Here is a 17,252-nt window from a genome sequence, read left to right on the forward strand (position 1 = left end):
CGTTTCCGGGCAAGTGAATTGCTTGGAGGATGATTCGTCTCAGAACACACCAGTCCCAAATTCGTAGTGTGATGTCCAGCAAGGTCCTGGACTTGGTGCCTCCCTGCTTGTTGATGTAGAACATCACGGTGGTGTTGTCCGTCCTGAGCAGTACCACTTTGTCCGTAACATTGGGTTCGAATGAACGGAGGGCCTTCTCCACCGCCAGCATCTCCAGTGCGTTGATGTGGAGGCATCTCTCCGCTGGAGACCAAGTGTTCCTTATCACGAGGTCGAGTAGGTGGGCTCCCCAGCCCTCCAGCGAAGCGTCCGTTGTGAGAGTTATTTGTGGCTGTGGTGGGACGAACGGCATGCCGGCGCAGACGTTCCGGGAATCTAGCCACCATTGCAGAGAAGAGGCGACAGGTCTTGGGATGGTGAGCCACTTCGAGGGGTGATCCTCTATTGGGTTGAAGACCAATAGGAACCAGGCCTGTAAGGGTCGGAGACGAAGCCTTGCGAAGGGGGTGACATAGGTGGTCGACGCCATGTGGCCCAGGGCTATCTGAATGACCTTGGCCGCGACCCTTCTGTGGGCCATGCACACCCGAACCGCTGTCGACAGAGCCTGGAAACGGTCTTGAGGGAGATACGCGGTGCATAGCACGGAGTCAAGGACAGCGCCAATGAACCTGATGCGCGTGGACGGGACAAGATGGGATTTGTCTAGACTGACGACCAGTCCCAGAGATTGCAGGAGGTTCAGTGCAAATCTGGATGCCTCTAGAAGTTGGTCTCGCGAGGTAGCTGCAAAGAGCCAATCGTCCAGGTATGGGAACACCATATAGCCTCTTTGGTGAAGATAGGCTACTACCGGTGCCATGCACTTGGTGAACACCCTTGGTGCCGTGGCCAGGCCGAAGGGAAGAACGTTGTAGTGGTAAGCATCGGATCCGACGGCAAAAGTGAGGAATCGTCTGTGGGATTCTCGAATCCCTATGTGGAAGTAGGCATCCTTGAGATCGATGGTCGCAAACCATAGTCCCTGGTGGAGCAAAGGTAGGATAGAAGCCAACATTACCATGCGGAAACGGTGGTGGTCAAGGAATTGATTCAGATCTCTCAAGTCTAGGATTGGTCTGATGCCTCCATCAGCCTTGGGCACAGTGAAGTACCGTGAAAAGAAGGATCTATGGAGGAGTTCGGGAGCCACGGGTGAGATTGCTCCCTTGGCAAGGAGAGAGCGCACTTCGTCGAGAAGGGTGTCCGAGGGTGGGGTGGAAACAAAAAATCCAGTTGGGGGGAGGTCAAAAAACTCGAGGGCATAACCCCTACGGACAATTTTAAGGACCCACGAGTCAGATGTAATAGAGGCCCAGATGTTACTGTGAGGCCTCAGAATATCAAGATAGGAGGGGGGGGGAAGAGGAGACGAAGCGCGCTGGGACCCTTCAGGACCTCTTTTTAGATTGGTCGGACTCCTGTTGGCGGTTCTTCCGGTACCGACCAGGGGTGTTGCGTCGACCGGAGGAGGAGGAAGACTGTGAGGGGTATCTTTGCCTCTGGGGTCCCTGTTGTTGAAAAGAACGGTCCTGCTGGAAGGGCCACTGGGACTGACCTTGAGTGTGCCAGGGGCGCTGCCTCTTTCTAAACGGTTGGGCGGGCGCCGAAGACATGCCGTGCTTCCTAGCGGCTGCTTTCATACGATACTTCTTATTGAGCGTCTCATCAGTGTCGGTATGAAACAGGCCGGATCCGTCAATTGGCATCTCCTCAATAGCAGCCCTGGCGTTGAGGTTGAGATCAGAGCTCCTGAGCCATGCATGTCGACGAAGGGCGATAGCGGCTGACATTGCTCTGCCCACGCAATCTGTGATGTTTCTAGAGGTGGTGATGAGCCAGCTTCCTATAGAGTGGGCCTCATCCCTGATCTCGACCAGCTTGCGTTGAACCTCGTCCGGCACATCAGGGATCAGAGGAGAAATGCCCTCCATTAGTGTCTGTACATATGCCCCCATGCACGCATTATAATTGGTAGCCTTGGCAGCAAGGGCGGCGGCGGAATAGGCCTTCTTCGCCAACGCATCTACCTTCTTGGCCTCACGGTCTGCTGGAGATGAGGCTTGTTTCTGAGTGAAGGTCTGCTGGGAGCCCTCCACAATAGCGGAATTTTGCTTCGGATGCGAAGTCAACCATGGGCAGGAAGAGGGCGAGACCCTGTAGAGTGTCTCTACTTTACGGGATGAGCCCGCCAACGAAGTAGGAGAATCCCACGCCCACTTCAGTATGGTCTCCAGTGATGGTAGCAGCGGGATCGAGGGGGGAGTCGGGACCTTGCCTTGAACTCGACGCTCGACGGGGTCTTGGGCACCATCATTTGCATAAGAGAGTTCAATCTCGAGGGCATTGGCCATCTTGATGGTATGTTCACTAAAAGACCAAACGTCATCAGACGGAGAGGCCGGTCCCGGACAATGCATTTCTTGCGGCGAACCCGGTGGTGACAGCTCTGCCTCAGATGGCTCGTCTGAGGACACAACAATATCGGGCTCAGAGTCAAGCTCCTCGGGCTCCTGAAGCACCACTGGACGATTCGGGCGGGGCACTTTCTTGGCCGGTGCCGGGGCCATGGGTGCTGAGGAACCGTGCCCATGACATGAAGGAGATGCAGGCGGATGCCTCGGTGCCGGCACAGCTGGATCCAATGCTCGGCGCTTAGGGTGCTTGGATGAGAAACACTCAAAAGCGTGTTCCTTGGAGACAGACATATAGTATTGATCAGTCTCCGAGTCGTAGAAGAAGTCCGGGACCTTTCGTCGGGGGACCTCCCGTGTGGGCTCCGGGATCGGGGTTGGGGACCGACGCCCGGACGACAACGAATCTTCATCCCCGGAGTGGATGAATGGCACCGTGGACACGTCCCGAAGTGTAGCCATAGGGGCCGTGTCGGTCCGACGGCAGGAGGAGCTGGGCTCGGAAGGAGGCACGCAAGACAGCAATGCCGGGACTTCCCTGGCGGTTTCCGGCCGCTCAGAAGTTCCAGAGGATGCCCTGGGCTTCTTCGGAATCGGGTCGGGTTCGAAGCGGTTATCGAGGGCCGCCGAATGAGAAGCCTTGTCCAGGCTCTTCTTCCTTTTCTTAGAAGACTTGGAGGGGTCCCGGTCGCCATGGGATTGAGAACCATCCCCTTTAGACAGAGAGGTGGTGTGGGCCCCGACATCAACCTTGGAGGTGTCCGGAGGCATCAGAGAGGCTGACGACTTCGACTTTTTGGACGAGCTCCCAACGGACGTGGGAGCCTTGGAGCCCGAAGCCTCGGTCCCGGACCCATGGGTCTTCGGGTCCCTTGGATTTTCCGGGGTCGAGCCCGGGTTGCGACCCGAGGTCTCGGTTGGGGTCTTAGAGACTTTGGGGCTGGTCTCAGATGGCACGACCCGATCCTTTTTCTTCCGAATGCCAGATGTAGAACCGGAAGATTCCCCTGTGCCCGAAGCTTTATGAGGGCGTTTTGGGGGTTTGGTGGTGGCTCTGGGTGCATCAAGACCACGGGCCACAGCGGTGGCGGCACTGGGTTCGTTGAAACCACGGGCCGCATCGGCCGGGGGAGCTGAGGACACGCTGGCCAGGCTGTCACGAGCTGGAGCAGAGCTCACTACAGGAGCTGAAGAAGGTCGCGGGTCCCCCTCATCCGGTCTCTTGAGGACTCCCTGGGCAATAGCAGAGGTGAGACGGGATTCCCGGTTCTTTCGAGCCTGGGACGTCATGGACCTACAGAGTGGACAGGCCTTGACATCGTGGTCTCTCCCCAGACAAAGAAGGCAAGAGGTATGGGGGTCCTGGATAGGTACTTTACCGCCACAGACGTCACACTTCTTGAAAGGAGCCGGAGACATGGTCGGAGGAAAAAACGAAACCAGCGTCAAAACGGTCCGAAGTCACCAAAACACGGGGGAAGTGGAGGAAGAATTGTCAGAAAATAGTCCGAAGTCAGAAAAAACCAGTGATTCAAGCCAAAAGAGCTAGCGAATGCAAGCGAAGTTCCCTACAGCAGCCAACGCGGCGGAAAAAAGGAACTGGGGAAAGAGCGGGAAGGCAGGGGCCTTATAACGGGTGGGCGGAGTTACCGCCAAAAAGTTTCTATATGTTGCAAAGTAAACTTTGCCCAGTGATTCCAGAAGTTTCCGAACAGCACTGCGCAGGCGCAGTGAAACCCATTTGTATGATTCGCAGAGACCACAAAGAAGAAAATTGTTATTTTGGGAGGTTAGGCAGCATCTTTCTTAGAAGGTGAATTGCTGCTCCTGAAGAATGCAAGGAGAGGCCATTCATCCATTGCTTATTTTTATTTTATATTCTTTTTCTCCAGAAAAAAATGCCATTAACACAGCCTTGAGGCATAGCATTTTGCCCACCTCGACACAGCAGAAGGCAGTTTCCAGGGGAACTATTTGTCCCTCTACCTGCTTGACTCCTTCAGGAGCCCTGGTGGCGCAGTGGTTCAATGCCTGAACTGCAGCCACTCACTCAAAACCACAAGGTTGTGAGTTCAATACCAGCGAAAGGGCTCAAGCTTGACTCAGGCTTGCATCCTTCCGAGGAGGTCACTAAAATAAGTACCCAGATTGTTGGGGGCAATTAGCTCACAGTTGTAAACCACTTAGACACTGTTAGTTTAGTATGAAGCGGTATATAAATGAAGCTGTTTCTGGGGGCTTCGTATCCAAAATACAGGCTGCCCGGGGGAGGGAAGGGGGTCTCCTGATGCCGTTGTGCCTGTTCCCTCCACCCCATTGCCCCACCACTAGCCCTATCTTTTTCCCTCTCTCTTTAGGGAAAAGGAAACCCATTAAGGTGGAAGAGACCAGATGCAGTTGCAGGTCTTCAAGGGTCCTGGGCTGAGGCCAGTGAGAGCCCTGTTCAGACTCTGCTTGGAAGGACAGCTTCCAAGACCCTCCCCCCTTTTGGAACGCTCCTTCCCTCCCTCCATCTCATTCTGATCAGGCTCTTCAGGTGGAAGCCTCTCTTTACCCGGCCACTCCTTTTGCCAGCAAATAAAAGGAAGGAGGCAGACATACCTCTGATGCCAGTGGCTTTGGGCGTCTGGTGGGAAGTCCAGAGGGAGGCCTCACCCCAGCCGACCCGAGTGGCGGCTGAAACACGCACCAGGTAGATGCTGTCTGGCTGGAGGCCTCCCAGGAGATGCTCGTAGCTGGTGCCAGGCAGCTCCAGCATTTGGACAGCCGCCTCGGTGCTGAGCTGGAAGGAGAGACGGAAGGCAACCACCTCCCCGCGCCGGAACTTGGCTGGGATGGGCAGCCAGGAGACCAGGATGTCCGTGGGGCTGCGGCTAGTCAGGCTGATCTCGGGAGCCCTCAGGGGGACTGAGGAGAGGAAGATGAAGAAGAGAGTGAGCCGGGCAAGGGCTCACCGGCTCAACATGGCTGCCCTGGAGAAGCACTCTGGTCAGGGTAAATAAAATGTAACTCGCCTAGGCACTAGTGAGAAGCCTTGGCCCTCTTCCCATGGTGCAGCTCCCCAACTCCCACCTTAAGGCAACCTTCCCATGCTTGGTACTGTCTCCACAGAATGGGAAATGGGGCACAACTTTTTCACCCCCACCTCAGACATCTCTGGGGGGACCAGGCTGGAGAACAGGTGTCCTTATTCAGGTGTGTCTTTTTTAAAAAGGGTTTAGGCATTTTTGGCAGTGGCACCTGTAAGAATTTGGGATCTCCCAGAAGTAGACTTCTGGGTCTGGCTGCCAGTTTCCCCGTGACATGCAATGGGCCTTCCCCCTGGAGTGGCCAACTTACCATCTTCCAGGGTGTGCTGCGTCACGTGGTCTGACATCTGACTAGCCCCCAGGGGCATGTAGGCCACGATGTAGAAGGTGTAGTTGCTGGCAGGCTCCAGGTCGTCAATAATATAATGTGTTGTGTCGTTTCCAATGACAACTTGATATTCTTCGTTATTTAAACCTGGATGCCCACAAGGGATTTGGAAAAATGAGCAAATTGGATCTTTGAGCAGCTTGTCTTCTAACGTTCAACTGAATTCTACTTTCCTGCACCTGGACAGGCATAAGTCTTCTTAATCCTGCCTAGAACCTGCCTTTCCCCTCCTCATCCTCCAACTGGCTGGAGGTTTTTAAGCAACATTGGAACTGGAAGGATGGTGAAAGAAGGCAAGAGGACACAGGCGCCCAGGATCCCTTCCTGAGCATACATGGGCAGCAAAACAGGGAGAAAAGGGGCGAACAGAGAAGCCTGCCTCAACAGCTATCCTCAGTATGCTGAAAAGATATGGATCTGTTAGGTTTAGATAGAGATCTGATAGCCACCAAAATGGAAATCGTAAGAAAAGAGGAATCTAGTGAAAGAAAGAAAAATCCGGAATGCACTTTGGAAGAAGTCTCTGGAAGGTTTCCAATGTTTTTGTCTACTTATACTGGCCTTCTTGTTTCATTTCATATTTTTAGTTCTGAATACAAATGCCGCTCTTCCTTTTTGTGGGGCAGGAACTTCACCAAAACTTTCCTTTTGCACTTAGAGCCCCTAGCAGTAGGCTTTCTCTCAAAGAAGTTGTGCCAGAAACATATGGACTTTGTGAGCGGAGGGGCACCTGTGACCCTGACCAAAATGCCAGGGAGTGGGGGAGGGTCTCTGTCCGCGTTTCTTTCGACACAAGAGGGACACACCATGAGAAGGCGGTGGCTGCGTGATGCACCCCCCCCACCATACACAATTCAGGAAAAATCGCTTGTCAACAGCCCTCTTCTTTCCTCTCCCCTTTAAAATCAACCCTGTTAAAGTGACTTAAGCCATTCTTTTCTTTCCTCTTGACAAACAGGCATGAAATTCCACCCGTCACAGGTTTCCCACCGTTGCAAGTTAACTTGATAGCATTTTAATTAGGGAAGATTATGAGCATTCTCACAACACTCCAATTAGTGGCTGCTTAATTAGGAGCGTCTTGGTGCGATTTCTGACCTGCTTCGCGGGGTCCCTGAACCCAAACTGAAAGGACTTGTTCTTGCCCTGAAAGGCCAGCCAGGCCACCCGAGGGAGGCGCTCATGGAAAAAACCTGAGGGGGGCACACGCCCCCCCCCCGCCTCCCCATCAGCCCAGCCCTTTCTCCCGCCTCTTAATCGCACTAACGAGGAATTAACACCGCAGCCTCATCAAGGCCTCTCATTCTTCCTGTTGCCACAAACATCTCCCCTGTCCCAACCTGAATGCAAAAGACCCTCTCCCCCAACTTCAAAAAGTGCACCCTCTCGACAGACACCTGCTTCTTGCTCTCCCCCCCCGCCCCAAAGACAGGGTTTTATTCAGCTCTAGCTGTTCTCCTGCCTGGAAGGATGGTGGGAGAGAATATAATCTCATTTTGGAGTGCATTTGGGGAATGCTGCCTTTATTTGCAAAGAATGGAAGGAAAGCTTGATGGAGGGGGTTTGTCAACAGGAAACCCATCAGTCTTTTTCCAGAAACAAGAACTGGAGGAGAGTCCCCCTTCAGGGGCTGGATCAGGGCCACAGCCCTCCCAAGCCAAGAGCATTTTTCTGGACCTTGCCCAGCCAGGTCACCCACTTGGGAAGCCCACCAGCCAGACGAGAGTGACCCCACCAGCCTTTGCCCCTTCCTGGGGCTGGTGGCTGCCATGTCAATGGGGCAGTGAATCTGCTCTGGGTTTAAGTCTCAACCTCAGAGGAGCAAGACTGACTTGGATCAGATGACAGTGCCAACAGACTGGCCAGAGGATGGTGCTCACCTTCTGCTTTCATGTAATGGATAGAGTAGGCGATGACTTTGTCTGAGTTGTAGAGTGGCCGCTCCCAGGCCAGCAGGATGGCCGAACTGGACATAGTTTCAGCGTGGACATTGCAGGGGGCGCTGGGCCGGTCTTCGGAGAGCACGACCGTCAGGCGGGCCCTGGAGAGGATGGAGCCCTGGCTGTTCTCGGCCAGACACTGGTAGATGGCATCATCCTCCGGGATGATCTGGTTGATCACCAGTTTGCTGGAAAGGCGGAAAGAGCGAGAGACTGAAAGGGAGCAGAATGAGCCACAGACTAGGCACCACCAGTTAGAGCTACAGCGTACTCTGGGCCACCGTTCACCCCATTTTGTAAAAAAGGGAAAAGAATAATTAAAACACCCACATTCAGATTCCCTCAAAGTTCCCTTTATGCCTCTAAGATCCTTTTATGAGGAAAGATTGCAGGTAACCTTCAGAAAAATTCTGCAGCAGCAAAAGCCCTGCAGGAGAAGCGTTTAGTCTGAACATGCAGCCCAACCCCACAGTGGTCCGCTTTGCCTCCTGGCTCCCCTTGAAGGTGATTCCAGATGAGGAAACCAGGAGAGACCCCCAGCTGACCTTCCACCCAGGGAGACCACCTGCCTGCAGCCCATCTATTGCCTAAACCTCGCAGAAAAGAAGATGGCATTTTGCAAGAGCTACTCCTCTGCTTTGTGTGTCTCAGCTGCCCCCCTCTGCCCCCTGCCAGTCTGACACCCCACACTTCCACCCCCCACAAACACACACAGAAAGCCCCCACCCTGGCAAGCCCACCCCTCTGCCCACCGGGACCCTTTCCCTTCTCACCTGTTGTACATCTTAATCCTGCCGTTGGAGTGGATCTTCCGTCCGTTCTTCAGCCAGGACACCTTGGGGGTCGGGATGCCTTCTGCCTGGCAGGCCAAGCGGGCCGTTCCAGCTCGGGGCCTGGTCAAGCTTTCTGGCCACTGCACAAATGCAGGGGGAGCTGAGGGAGAAGAAAGACCAGCGTTATCAACCAGTCTCTGCCCATCATCTACTCCCCCCCCTTTGCCCCACATTTAACATTAGCATGTCTACCTTTCTTTGAACCAATATGGTCAGTTTTGAGTGGCATAAATCCTGACAGTCAGGAGAGAGAGGAGGAAATGTCTCCCTATCATAAAATCACAGGATCCTAGAGCTGGAAGGGTCCTCCAGAGGCCATCAAGTCCAACTCCTTACTCTGTTCATCGAGGTCTCAAGAGATTTGGTCCCAGGCTCCTTGAATTCTGCTCAGAAACTTACTGGCAGCCAGAGCAGTTCTTTTAAGATAGACATTAGATGCTGTCTGTATGACATTCCAGTCAGCAGTTCAGCTGATGCCTTTTGCAATAGCTGCAGTTTCTGAGCCATCTTCAAGGGATTCACATAGAGCACATTACAGTAGTCTAACCAGGAGGTTACCAGCGCATAGGCTACTGTGGCTGGGTTATGTCTGCACAGAAAAGGCTGTAGCTGGGGCACCAGTCAAAACTGGCACTAAACACTCCATGCCATGAAGTTCCCCTTGGGTCTCCAGTGACAAAGATGGATCCAGGGTCACTCCCAAGCTATGTGCCTGCTCCTTCAGGCGGAGTCCAACCCCACCCAGAAGGGGCTGTTTACCCAGTTCCTGGACCCTGGCGCACCCCGCCCCCGATCCACAGAGCTTCTGTCTCATCAGGGCTCAGCTTTACTTTATCAGCCCTCAGCCGACCCATTACAGCTGCCAGCCACAGAGGACTGCCATGCCAAGGAGAAGGAGAGCTGGATGTCAGCAGCAAACCGATGGCCTCCCACTCCAAGCTCCTTTATGGTCCCCCAAGTAGATGCATGTAGGCAGGGAACAGCATGGAGGAGGAGATGGGGCCCTGTGGCACCCCACAGCTGAATCTCCATGGGGCTGAATAGGAACACCCCAAGGCTACTCTCTGGAACTGGCCCTATGGTGCCTCCTGTTGCCATCCCACGGTGCCCCTCTGACAAGATGCTGGCATGATCAATGGTACCAAAACCCACTGAGAGATCTAGGAAGATCAACAGGGCAGCACTCCTTCTGTCTTTTCCCCATAGTAGTTTGGCAGCCAGAGCAACCAAACCAGACTGAAATGGCTCCAGTTTCCTCCAAGGACACCTGAAGTGTCCCACAATGTGTTGGGAGTATGAGGACAGCGCCCCACCCATCTTCACAGCTACATCTGCTCCAGCCCTCCAACCCAAACACCCCCAGGGCATTGGGACTGGTGCAAGCAGGCTCACCCAGGACGGCCAGGGTGGCATGGGCAGTGGTGAAGTTGCGGGTGCCTGGAATGGTGGCGCGGCAGATGTAGACACCAGCATGCAGCACCTTTACGTCAGAGATCATGAGGTTCCCATTGCCCAGCACACGGGTGTTGAAGACGTCAATGGGCTTGTGGTCTGCGAGGGAGAAAGCAGCCAGGTGTAAAAACATTCCATGGGAGGACACAGTCACTTATACTTCTTTCTCTGCATTTTTTGGGGTGAGGTTCTCCCTGCCAGGCTGTTCTTTGGCAATTAGTCAGCCTTAGAATCCACCTGAAGGACATCCAGCGAGCTCAACTAGGCAAAGGACCCTGCCCTCATCTGAAGGAGTGAACAGGCCTGGAACCTTCTTTCCTGGTGGGGTTCAGACCTTTTAATGCCAGGCAATGCCATGTTGTGCCATGCATGGATCCTCCAGAAAGCTTCACTGACAGTATAGCAAGGCTGACCTCACCAGGCCCCAATCCCCTGGTTCTATCTTGTGCCCTCTTTGCTGGGAGACGCTGCCCATCCGTCACAAGGAAGAGCACAGAAGAGGAGACCACCCCAGTTTGCCCACAACTAAGGGCCGAAGGCAGCTCAAAGCTCTTCTGGGACTCACCCAAGCGGCTCCATGAAATGATGGGCTTTGGATTCCCTGTGGCAACACATTCAAAGATGACTGTTTGGTGAAGGGAAGCTGTGATGTTTTCTGGACCAGCTATGATGGCGGGCTTGTGGAACAGCTTAGCATTTGAGGCTTTGAAGGAAAAAGACAGGAAAGGGCATAAGCACACAAAGAGGTAAATGGAAATGCAGACACACATACATATATGCTGAGTTTTTGGCTTGGGCCCAATATCATCAGGCAGCAGGGAGAACATGCAGTCCTCTTTGCATTTGGGAAATCTGGGTACAGAGCAAGCAAGGAGGTTTTTCTGGATACCTGGAAGAACTGTGAGCATTGCCTCGGCACTCTTCCGCCGGTTGGCGACAGTTGTAGCAACACAGCGGTAGCTCCCTGCATCCTTCTGTTGGACACTGTAGATCTGCAGGACTCCCGATGGCAGTGCAGTTATCCTGAGAGTAAGATGGGGAAAAGAAAAACAGGGAAAGCAGTACCCCCACATTGGCTGTTAGAGACATTTTGTGAAGCCAGGGAAATGTCCAATTAACAATTAGTAAGCCGCTCTGATAGCCTTTTGGCTGAAGAGCGGGGTATAAATAAATAAATATTATATTATGCCTTCCCAGGCCCTAGGACCCCTTTCCAAGGAAGGCCAGAACAGACCCATCCTCATCGTTCATCCACCTGCCCATCCAGCCATCCAGCCAGCCAACCAGCCCCTTTATTCTACAACTGGGTTTCAGAACTGAAATTGATGGGTTTCCTAAGGCTTTTAGGAGGGCTCTGTATTGTTTTACTTGATCTGTTTTTTATCTGTGCTTTGTCCCTTTTAAGTGTATGCATTAAAATGCTTTTAAATATTTTGAATAGTTTAATTCAAGTTTAGTGTTAACCTTTGCATGTTTTAGGCTATCATGTACTTGTTTTAAATTGTAAGCCAGTTTCAGGGGAATCAGGGTAGATATAAAGATGAAGATGCACATTTCAGGGCATTGCTGTCCCCATTCTTGGTTTCAGCCTGAACTTTAAAGGCACTATACAAGGTGCTGGACTTGTTAGGGAGATGGGGTGGAACACCTTTGGGCAAAGTGTCCTTCAAAACCAGGTTAAAGCTCCGATTCATGGTCCCAATGCCCATTTCTAAAGCTGCTCCCTCCCAAGTCCAGTTTGAAAAATTCTTGTGCCAGCTTTCAATTTCATTCTTTCTTCAAAATTCTCAGAAATGGGTCTTCACAGTCTCTTATTTCTTTTCTCTCTCTTTCTGTACCAAATCTCAAGTGGGATAACAGCCTCTTGAGAGTGGAAATGAAACTGTCTGCCAGCATGACACAGACATGAGGAGGTGACTGCTGCTGCTGGGCCTGGGCTCAGGGAGATCAGAGTTTGAATCCCTGCCATGCCACGAAAAAGCTCACCTGCTGTGATGCAGATAAACCCTATTGCCCTGAATTCTGGGAAGAGATGCCGATTAAATGAAAGAGAAGAACTTTGCGTACCTGTCCATGGCAATTGAGAGTGTGGTACGGTTCACCTCCCAGGTGATGATGGCTGGAGGGCTGGCAAAGATTTTACAGGAAAACCGAGCGACGCCTCCTTCAAGGACCTCGACTGGAAGGGGCTGAAGCTCAAAGGAAGACATGGCTGGAAGAAGGAAAGCACAGCCTCAGAACCAACAGAAGTACAACAACAAAAATAACAACAACAACATTTTCAAAATGTGTAGGTAAGCTTTTGGAGGACACCAGTCACTCCCAAAAGGAGATGCAGCTAGAAACAGGGGACATAAAATAATTAACTGGCATCACATACATTCTGGTAATTAAAATGCTACTGTGATTGACTTCTAGACCCCAACAATGCCCCTCCCCTCTTCTCAGTGCAACTAACAATATTTGATTATTTTTAATGGGGTACACTAAAAAAAACCTGCTGTGCAGTTGGCATGGATCGGGCAGGCTAGCCGTGCCATGTCTCCCACCCACCAGTCTGATTTGTGGGAGTTTGGCCAGGAGGCTGCCTCTCCAATGTATCTGCCTTGGAGCAAAGGTTGCCTGTAAATCTCCTCATTCACTAATTCACTCACTCTCCTTCAGTAATTGATGTGTGCCTTATGGTGACTCTAAGGCAAACCTATCATGGGGTTTTCTTGGAAAGATTTCTTCAAAAGGGCTTCAAAAGGTTGAGAGAGTGTGACTTGACCAAGGTTTTCAGGGCTGAGCACAATCAATGACCCTATAATGCACACACATGCACATATTACATGCACCTCAAAAATTACTCTGATAGTTTGCAAGGTAGGAAAGTATCAGGAAACCCTACGATATGCAAACAACATATTACATGCACCTCAAAAATTACTCTGATAGTTTGCAAGGTAGGAAAGTATCAGGAAACCCTACGATATGCAAACAATCTGCTGCTGCACATAAGCTTTGAAGCTGCTCTGTTTAAAATCCCTGCAGGTTGATGTTAAAGTTGCAATTTCTTGAAGAAGGCTGTAAAAATATTTTCCAGACTGAAATGCATTGGCCTGGAATCCCCTTTCCTTTCCGCATCCTCTGACCCTGTCTCTCGTCCACATCCCAGGCGGGAGGGGAAGCAGCCAGGGAGGGGGCTCTGTTGGCCGCAGGAGCACACCTTCCCGACACACGCGCGCGACAGGAAGGGTGGATGGTGGGATCGGGGCCTTGAGGAATGGCAGATCAAAGCCGGGATGGCTCTGGCTTCCAGCATTGTGTTTTCCTTTGAGCTGTGAAGGGGCATAAATCTGCCTTGTGCAGAGAGGTAATTACACAAAGCTTTCATCAATAAATGGGGGAGGGAGGGATGGAGGGAGGGCAGGAATTCCAGATGCAATAATGAAAGAGAGATGGAGGGGGACAGGGAGACGGAGGGGGCACCCTGGCCATCTGTCCCTCCTTCTCAGCTCCATCCATCACCTTTGCCCTGGACGAATCCTGGCAGGGCCTGGGCCCCAAACAGCAAAGAGGCTGCGGAGGGACAAAGGGTCATCTTCCCCAGCCCCAGCCCCCCACCCGCTTGAGCCCCCTCCCCAAATCAATCTTCCCGGCCAGTTTGCAGCCCACTCCCCCTCCCTCTTGCAGAAGGGTCCATCCTGTGAAGCTACTGCAACAGAATGGCATTTCTTAACTTCTCCGCCATATGTCGGCTGCCTCTCCGAAGAGAGAAGGAAACAGAAAGGGGGGCCTTGCTTACCGTCCATTCTGGCCAGGCCAGCCCTTCCTCCCCAGTGACCACTCTCCAACCAGGAGGAATGGCAGGCAGCTGAAGCCCCACACGCCGGCCTTTCCATTCCCCTCTAGAACATCATGTGCTCCCAGGGATAGTGGAGTCAGCCCCCAAAGAGCATCCATTCAGTTCTAGGGAGGGGAAGTAGAATTCCACATGGGATGCTCAGTTGCACACTGATGTGCATGCCCATCCGGTTGTGCATTCAGTGTGGCAGATTTGGTAACTTGGTTCACTTGCACAGCATTGCCATGCAGTCCAATAAATGCATAGGACAATCCATGCACAAATCCACAGGGGGAGACTTATGCCATGCAACTACTCCTGAGTCTGACTGGATCCTTCTTCTTCCACAGGTGCAGCAGGTGATCCAACACTGATCTTTTACCAGAGTGTACAGCCGCTGCCCTTGCTGTCCAAGGCCCAAGAGAGGTCATTTTTCTAGTGCAGCCCTACTAGCCTCCTCCCCTGGCTCTTGCAAGATTCAAGAGAAAGCAAGGAACATTCTTCACTGCTTGGATGGCTGGCCCAATGGGGAAAATCTTGGCCCAAAAGAGACACAGAATCTCAGGCCTCAAGGGGTCACAAGGGCCATCTATCCCACCCCCATGGTTCCTCTTTGCCCTGCCAGCCAGTATGTGGCCAACTCTCTTCTCCTGACAGCACAGATCCCTTTTTTCATTAGAGGCATGTGTCTCTGTGTCCGTGGATGGCTTCTTCTGAACTACAGTCTTCAGCTTTGAAGGCGAGAAGAGCAAACGGCGGCCTGGTGGGAAGTCAGTCCCGAAATCCCTTGCAAAGCAGCCAGTAAGCCAAATCAAAACAATCCCTGTGTTTATGGTGAAAGGAGTGAGGGGGTCGCAGAGTACGAAGCAGCACCACTGCAGAGGCCCCCAATGGCTGGCTGGCTGGCAGCTGGGGAAGAGCCCACCGGACACTGAGGAGGAGAAGCACAGAAGGGCCGTCGGGAGGGGATGAGTAAGAGAAACCCCACTCCATAGGGGGCATTTCTAAAGCCTTTTCCCCACTGCGGGTGTCTCAGTCAGGGCTAGGAAATGGCAACTGAGACTAGGTGTAGTCAGATGAAACAGCTACCACAGAACTCCCAAGAGCCATTTGTGGGCTGGCCTTTCAGAGAAGGCTGCATCCACCTGTCAAGCTCCTCTCTGGAGCCAGGAGGACCAGGAGCTTGCTCTGGGTCTGTTGCAAAGCAAAGCATGGAAGAGACACTACTACTCACTCCAGTGGTTTTAAAAATCTCTGCAAAGATGGACACCAAGGCACCTTCAGCCCAAACACAAATGCTGCTCAGAGAAATATAGGCACTCTTTCAAAGGTACAACACTTGGGGCTTTTAAAAAAGTGCTCACCTCAAAAGTGAGGTACAAGAACCAGATGCTTGTGAAGCACTTCATATTGCACCATGGCACCAACATACTCCCATGGGAGGCAGGCTCGGCTGCAGCCTTGATGCACCCACACTGGCTGTGCATGCATCCCTCTATCTCTCTCACACAATCACAGACCCAAGCACAAACCACCACATTTTCCCCTGACAACTGGCCTGTCATCATTGTGGCTAATAGCGACCAAGGACCCTGTCCTCCCCCATGGATTTATGCATTCCCCTTCAAAGCTGTCCATGGTGGCAGCCATCCCAACATCATGTGGCAGTGAGTTCCACAGACTGACTGTGGAGGCCATTGAGAGAGAGCTCTCCTCTCCACAGCCCTCAGTCTGGCTGGCAGCCAAGTACCAGGTCAGGTGGACCTGGAGCATGTGCCAAGTGGACTCCTGGGTCCCTAAGGGGCTTCGGTTTCTGTTTTCTAAGAGTAAGGTATGTTCATCCATGTCAGCATAAAAGGGAGAGGAAGGAAACAAGGAGCCTTGGGAGCACCTTTGAGACTAAGATATTCTAGCATTAAAGTTTTGAGGTTTATTTTAGTATAAAATAGCATAATTATAATATGATGGTGTTTATTTTTCATAAATAATTTGGTTTGATTTCTGTAGTGTCAGAAACACCATGTCACCACATCTGAGAACAAGCCACTGTGGGCTTTAAATGCGCAAGAGAAAGAAATCAATTTTGCAAAGCCAGGAGCTGCTGTCCCAGGTCCCCCTCCCACCCCACCATCCTGCCCCACAGCAGAATTTGCCCCTTCCTAACACCCCTCCTTTGCCCCCAAAGCAAACTCATCCCTGCAGCCTGGGTTGGGGGCACTGGCTGGTGGAGGACAGGTAAGTGGGCAGTGGTTGTCCTGAGGAGAATGTGGGGTTGTCTGTCCTCTCCGTGGGCATGCAGAGGGCAGGGATGGGGGGCAGAGCCCTACCTGCTCCTTTGCTGAAGGGAAGAGGCTGCATCAGCCAGGTCAAGCAGGGGTCCCTGCACCCCCAAAGCCCTCTGCTCTGCCAGAGAATGCACCCTCCACAAAGTGTATTGCCCCCACTCCCCTTCCTCTCCCCTCGGCAGAGAGACCAACAGGCACAAGAATGCAAAGGGATGGATGGACACGCACGCACACTGGTTGGAGAGCAATCAATGGCCAGCTGGCTCCTCTTCTATGGCCAAGCTGGACCCTGAAGAAAAAGACCACCACCACCACCTCCTTCTCCTCCTCCTCCTTTGTGAAGATGGCTGGCCACCGTCCGGAGAGGAGGACAAAGGCCTGCCCCCTCTGAAGAGAGGCCTCTGCCCGGGTCCCAGGGGTCAGCCTGAAGCCCCTGGCAACGGCCAACCCAGGACCGCCCAGCAAAGATAGGGAGGCCTTTCCTCCTGGCTTCTATGGGGGAGAGTGGCACAGAGGCCAGGCGGAAGGGGAGTTGAAAAAGAAAAGCTCAGCTCAGGAGGCAAGCCAGAGAAGGTTTCATGCTGCAGCCAGGCCACTGGTCCACTTAGGCCCTTTGCACCTCCATTTTATCCGGGAGGCCACTTTTGGGCTGCAAGGGGAAATGGGGGTTTGAGCAATGAGGGTGCCCTTTCCTTCTTTTACTTTGCAACATAGAATCAATATCAACACAAGCCCAGTACAACAAATATCTGTCTGTGCTGCCCAACAGAACACAAGGATGGAGCCAGCCAGGGGGCTGCTCCCCAAAAGGCCCTGCTCTTACAGTCCTTCTTCCTTAGCCTTTCCAGGTGCTGAGGCAGATACAGGGGCCTCCAATGAGGACTGGATATGATGCACAGCCTCCTAGTTTCATATTCTACTTTTCAGGTGTCAAAACCAGCACCCTGGATGGTGCATAGAAATGAACTGGAAACTGGGGGAACTGATCTAACACACCCCACACTTGCACACTCTTGTCTGTATGATGTATGGTGAATTTTTTTTCC

At 52.6% G+C, this 17,252-nt stretch overlaps 1 protein-coding gene across 1 annotated transcript in view; it reads right to left on the reverse strand.

Moving 5' to 3' along the window:
- Nucleotides 1-17,252, reverse strand: part of LOC149307084 (protogenin-like) — a 57,994-nt gene that overhangs the window by 26,229 nt on the left and 14,513 nt on the right. Inside the window, exons 3-10 of the mRNA XM_089537990.1 lie at nucleotides 12,163-12,307; nucleotides 10,985-11,118; nucleotides 10,661-10,798; nucleotides 10,036-10,194; nucleotides 8,584-8,743; nucleotides 7,751-7,998; nucleotides 5,793-5,957; nucleotides 5,055-5,360 (exon numbers count right to left, since the gene is read on the reverse strand). Coding sequence (XP_089394116.1) covers nucleotides 5,055-5,360; nucleotides 5,793-5,957; nucleotides 7,751-7,998; nucleotides 8,584-8,743; nucleotides 10,036-10,194; nucleotides 10,661-10,798; nucleotides 10,985-11,118; nucleotides 12,163-12,307 — 1,455 coding nt within the window. The remainder of the gene's footprint in view (nucleotides 1-5,054; nucleotides 5,361-5,792; nucleotides 5,958-7,750; nucleotides 7,999-8,583; nucleotides 8,744-10,035; nucleotides 10,195-10,660; nucleotides 10,799-10,984; nucleotides 11,119-12,162; nucleotides 12,308-17,252) is intronic.

The sequence above is a fragment of the Sceloporus occidentalis genome, unplaced genomic scaffold (genome assembly GCF_023333645.1).
Source record: "Sceloporus occidentalis isolate IW3139 unplaced genomic scaffold, rSceOcc1.0.p SCAF_9, whole genome shotgun sequence".
NCBI classification, from domain to species: domain Eukaryota; kingdom Metazoa; phylum Chordata; class Lepidosauria; order Squamata; family Phrynosomatidae; genus Sceloporus; species Sceloporus occidentalis.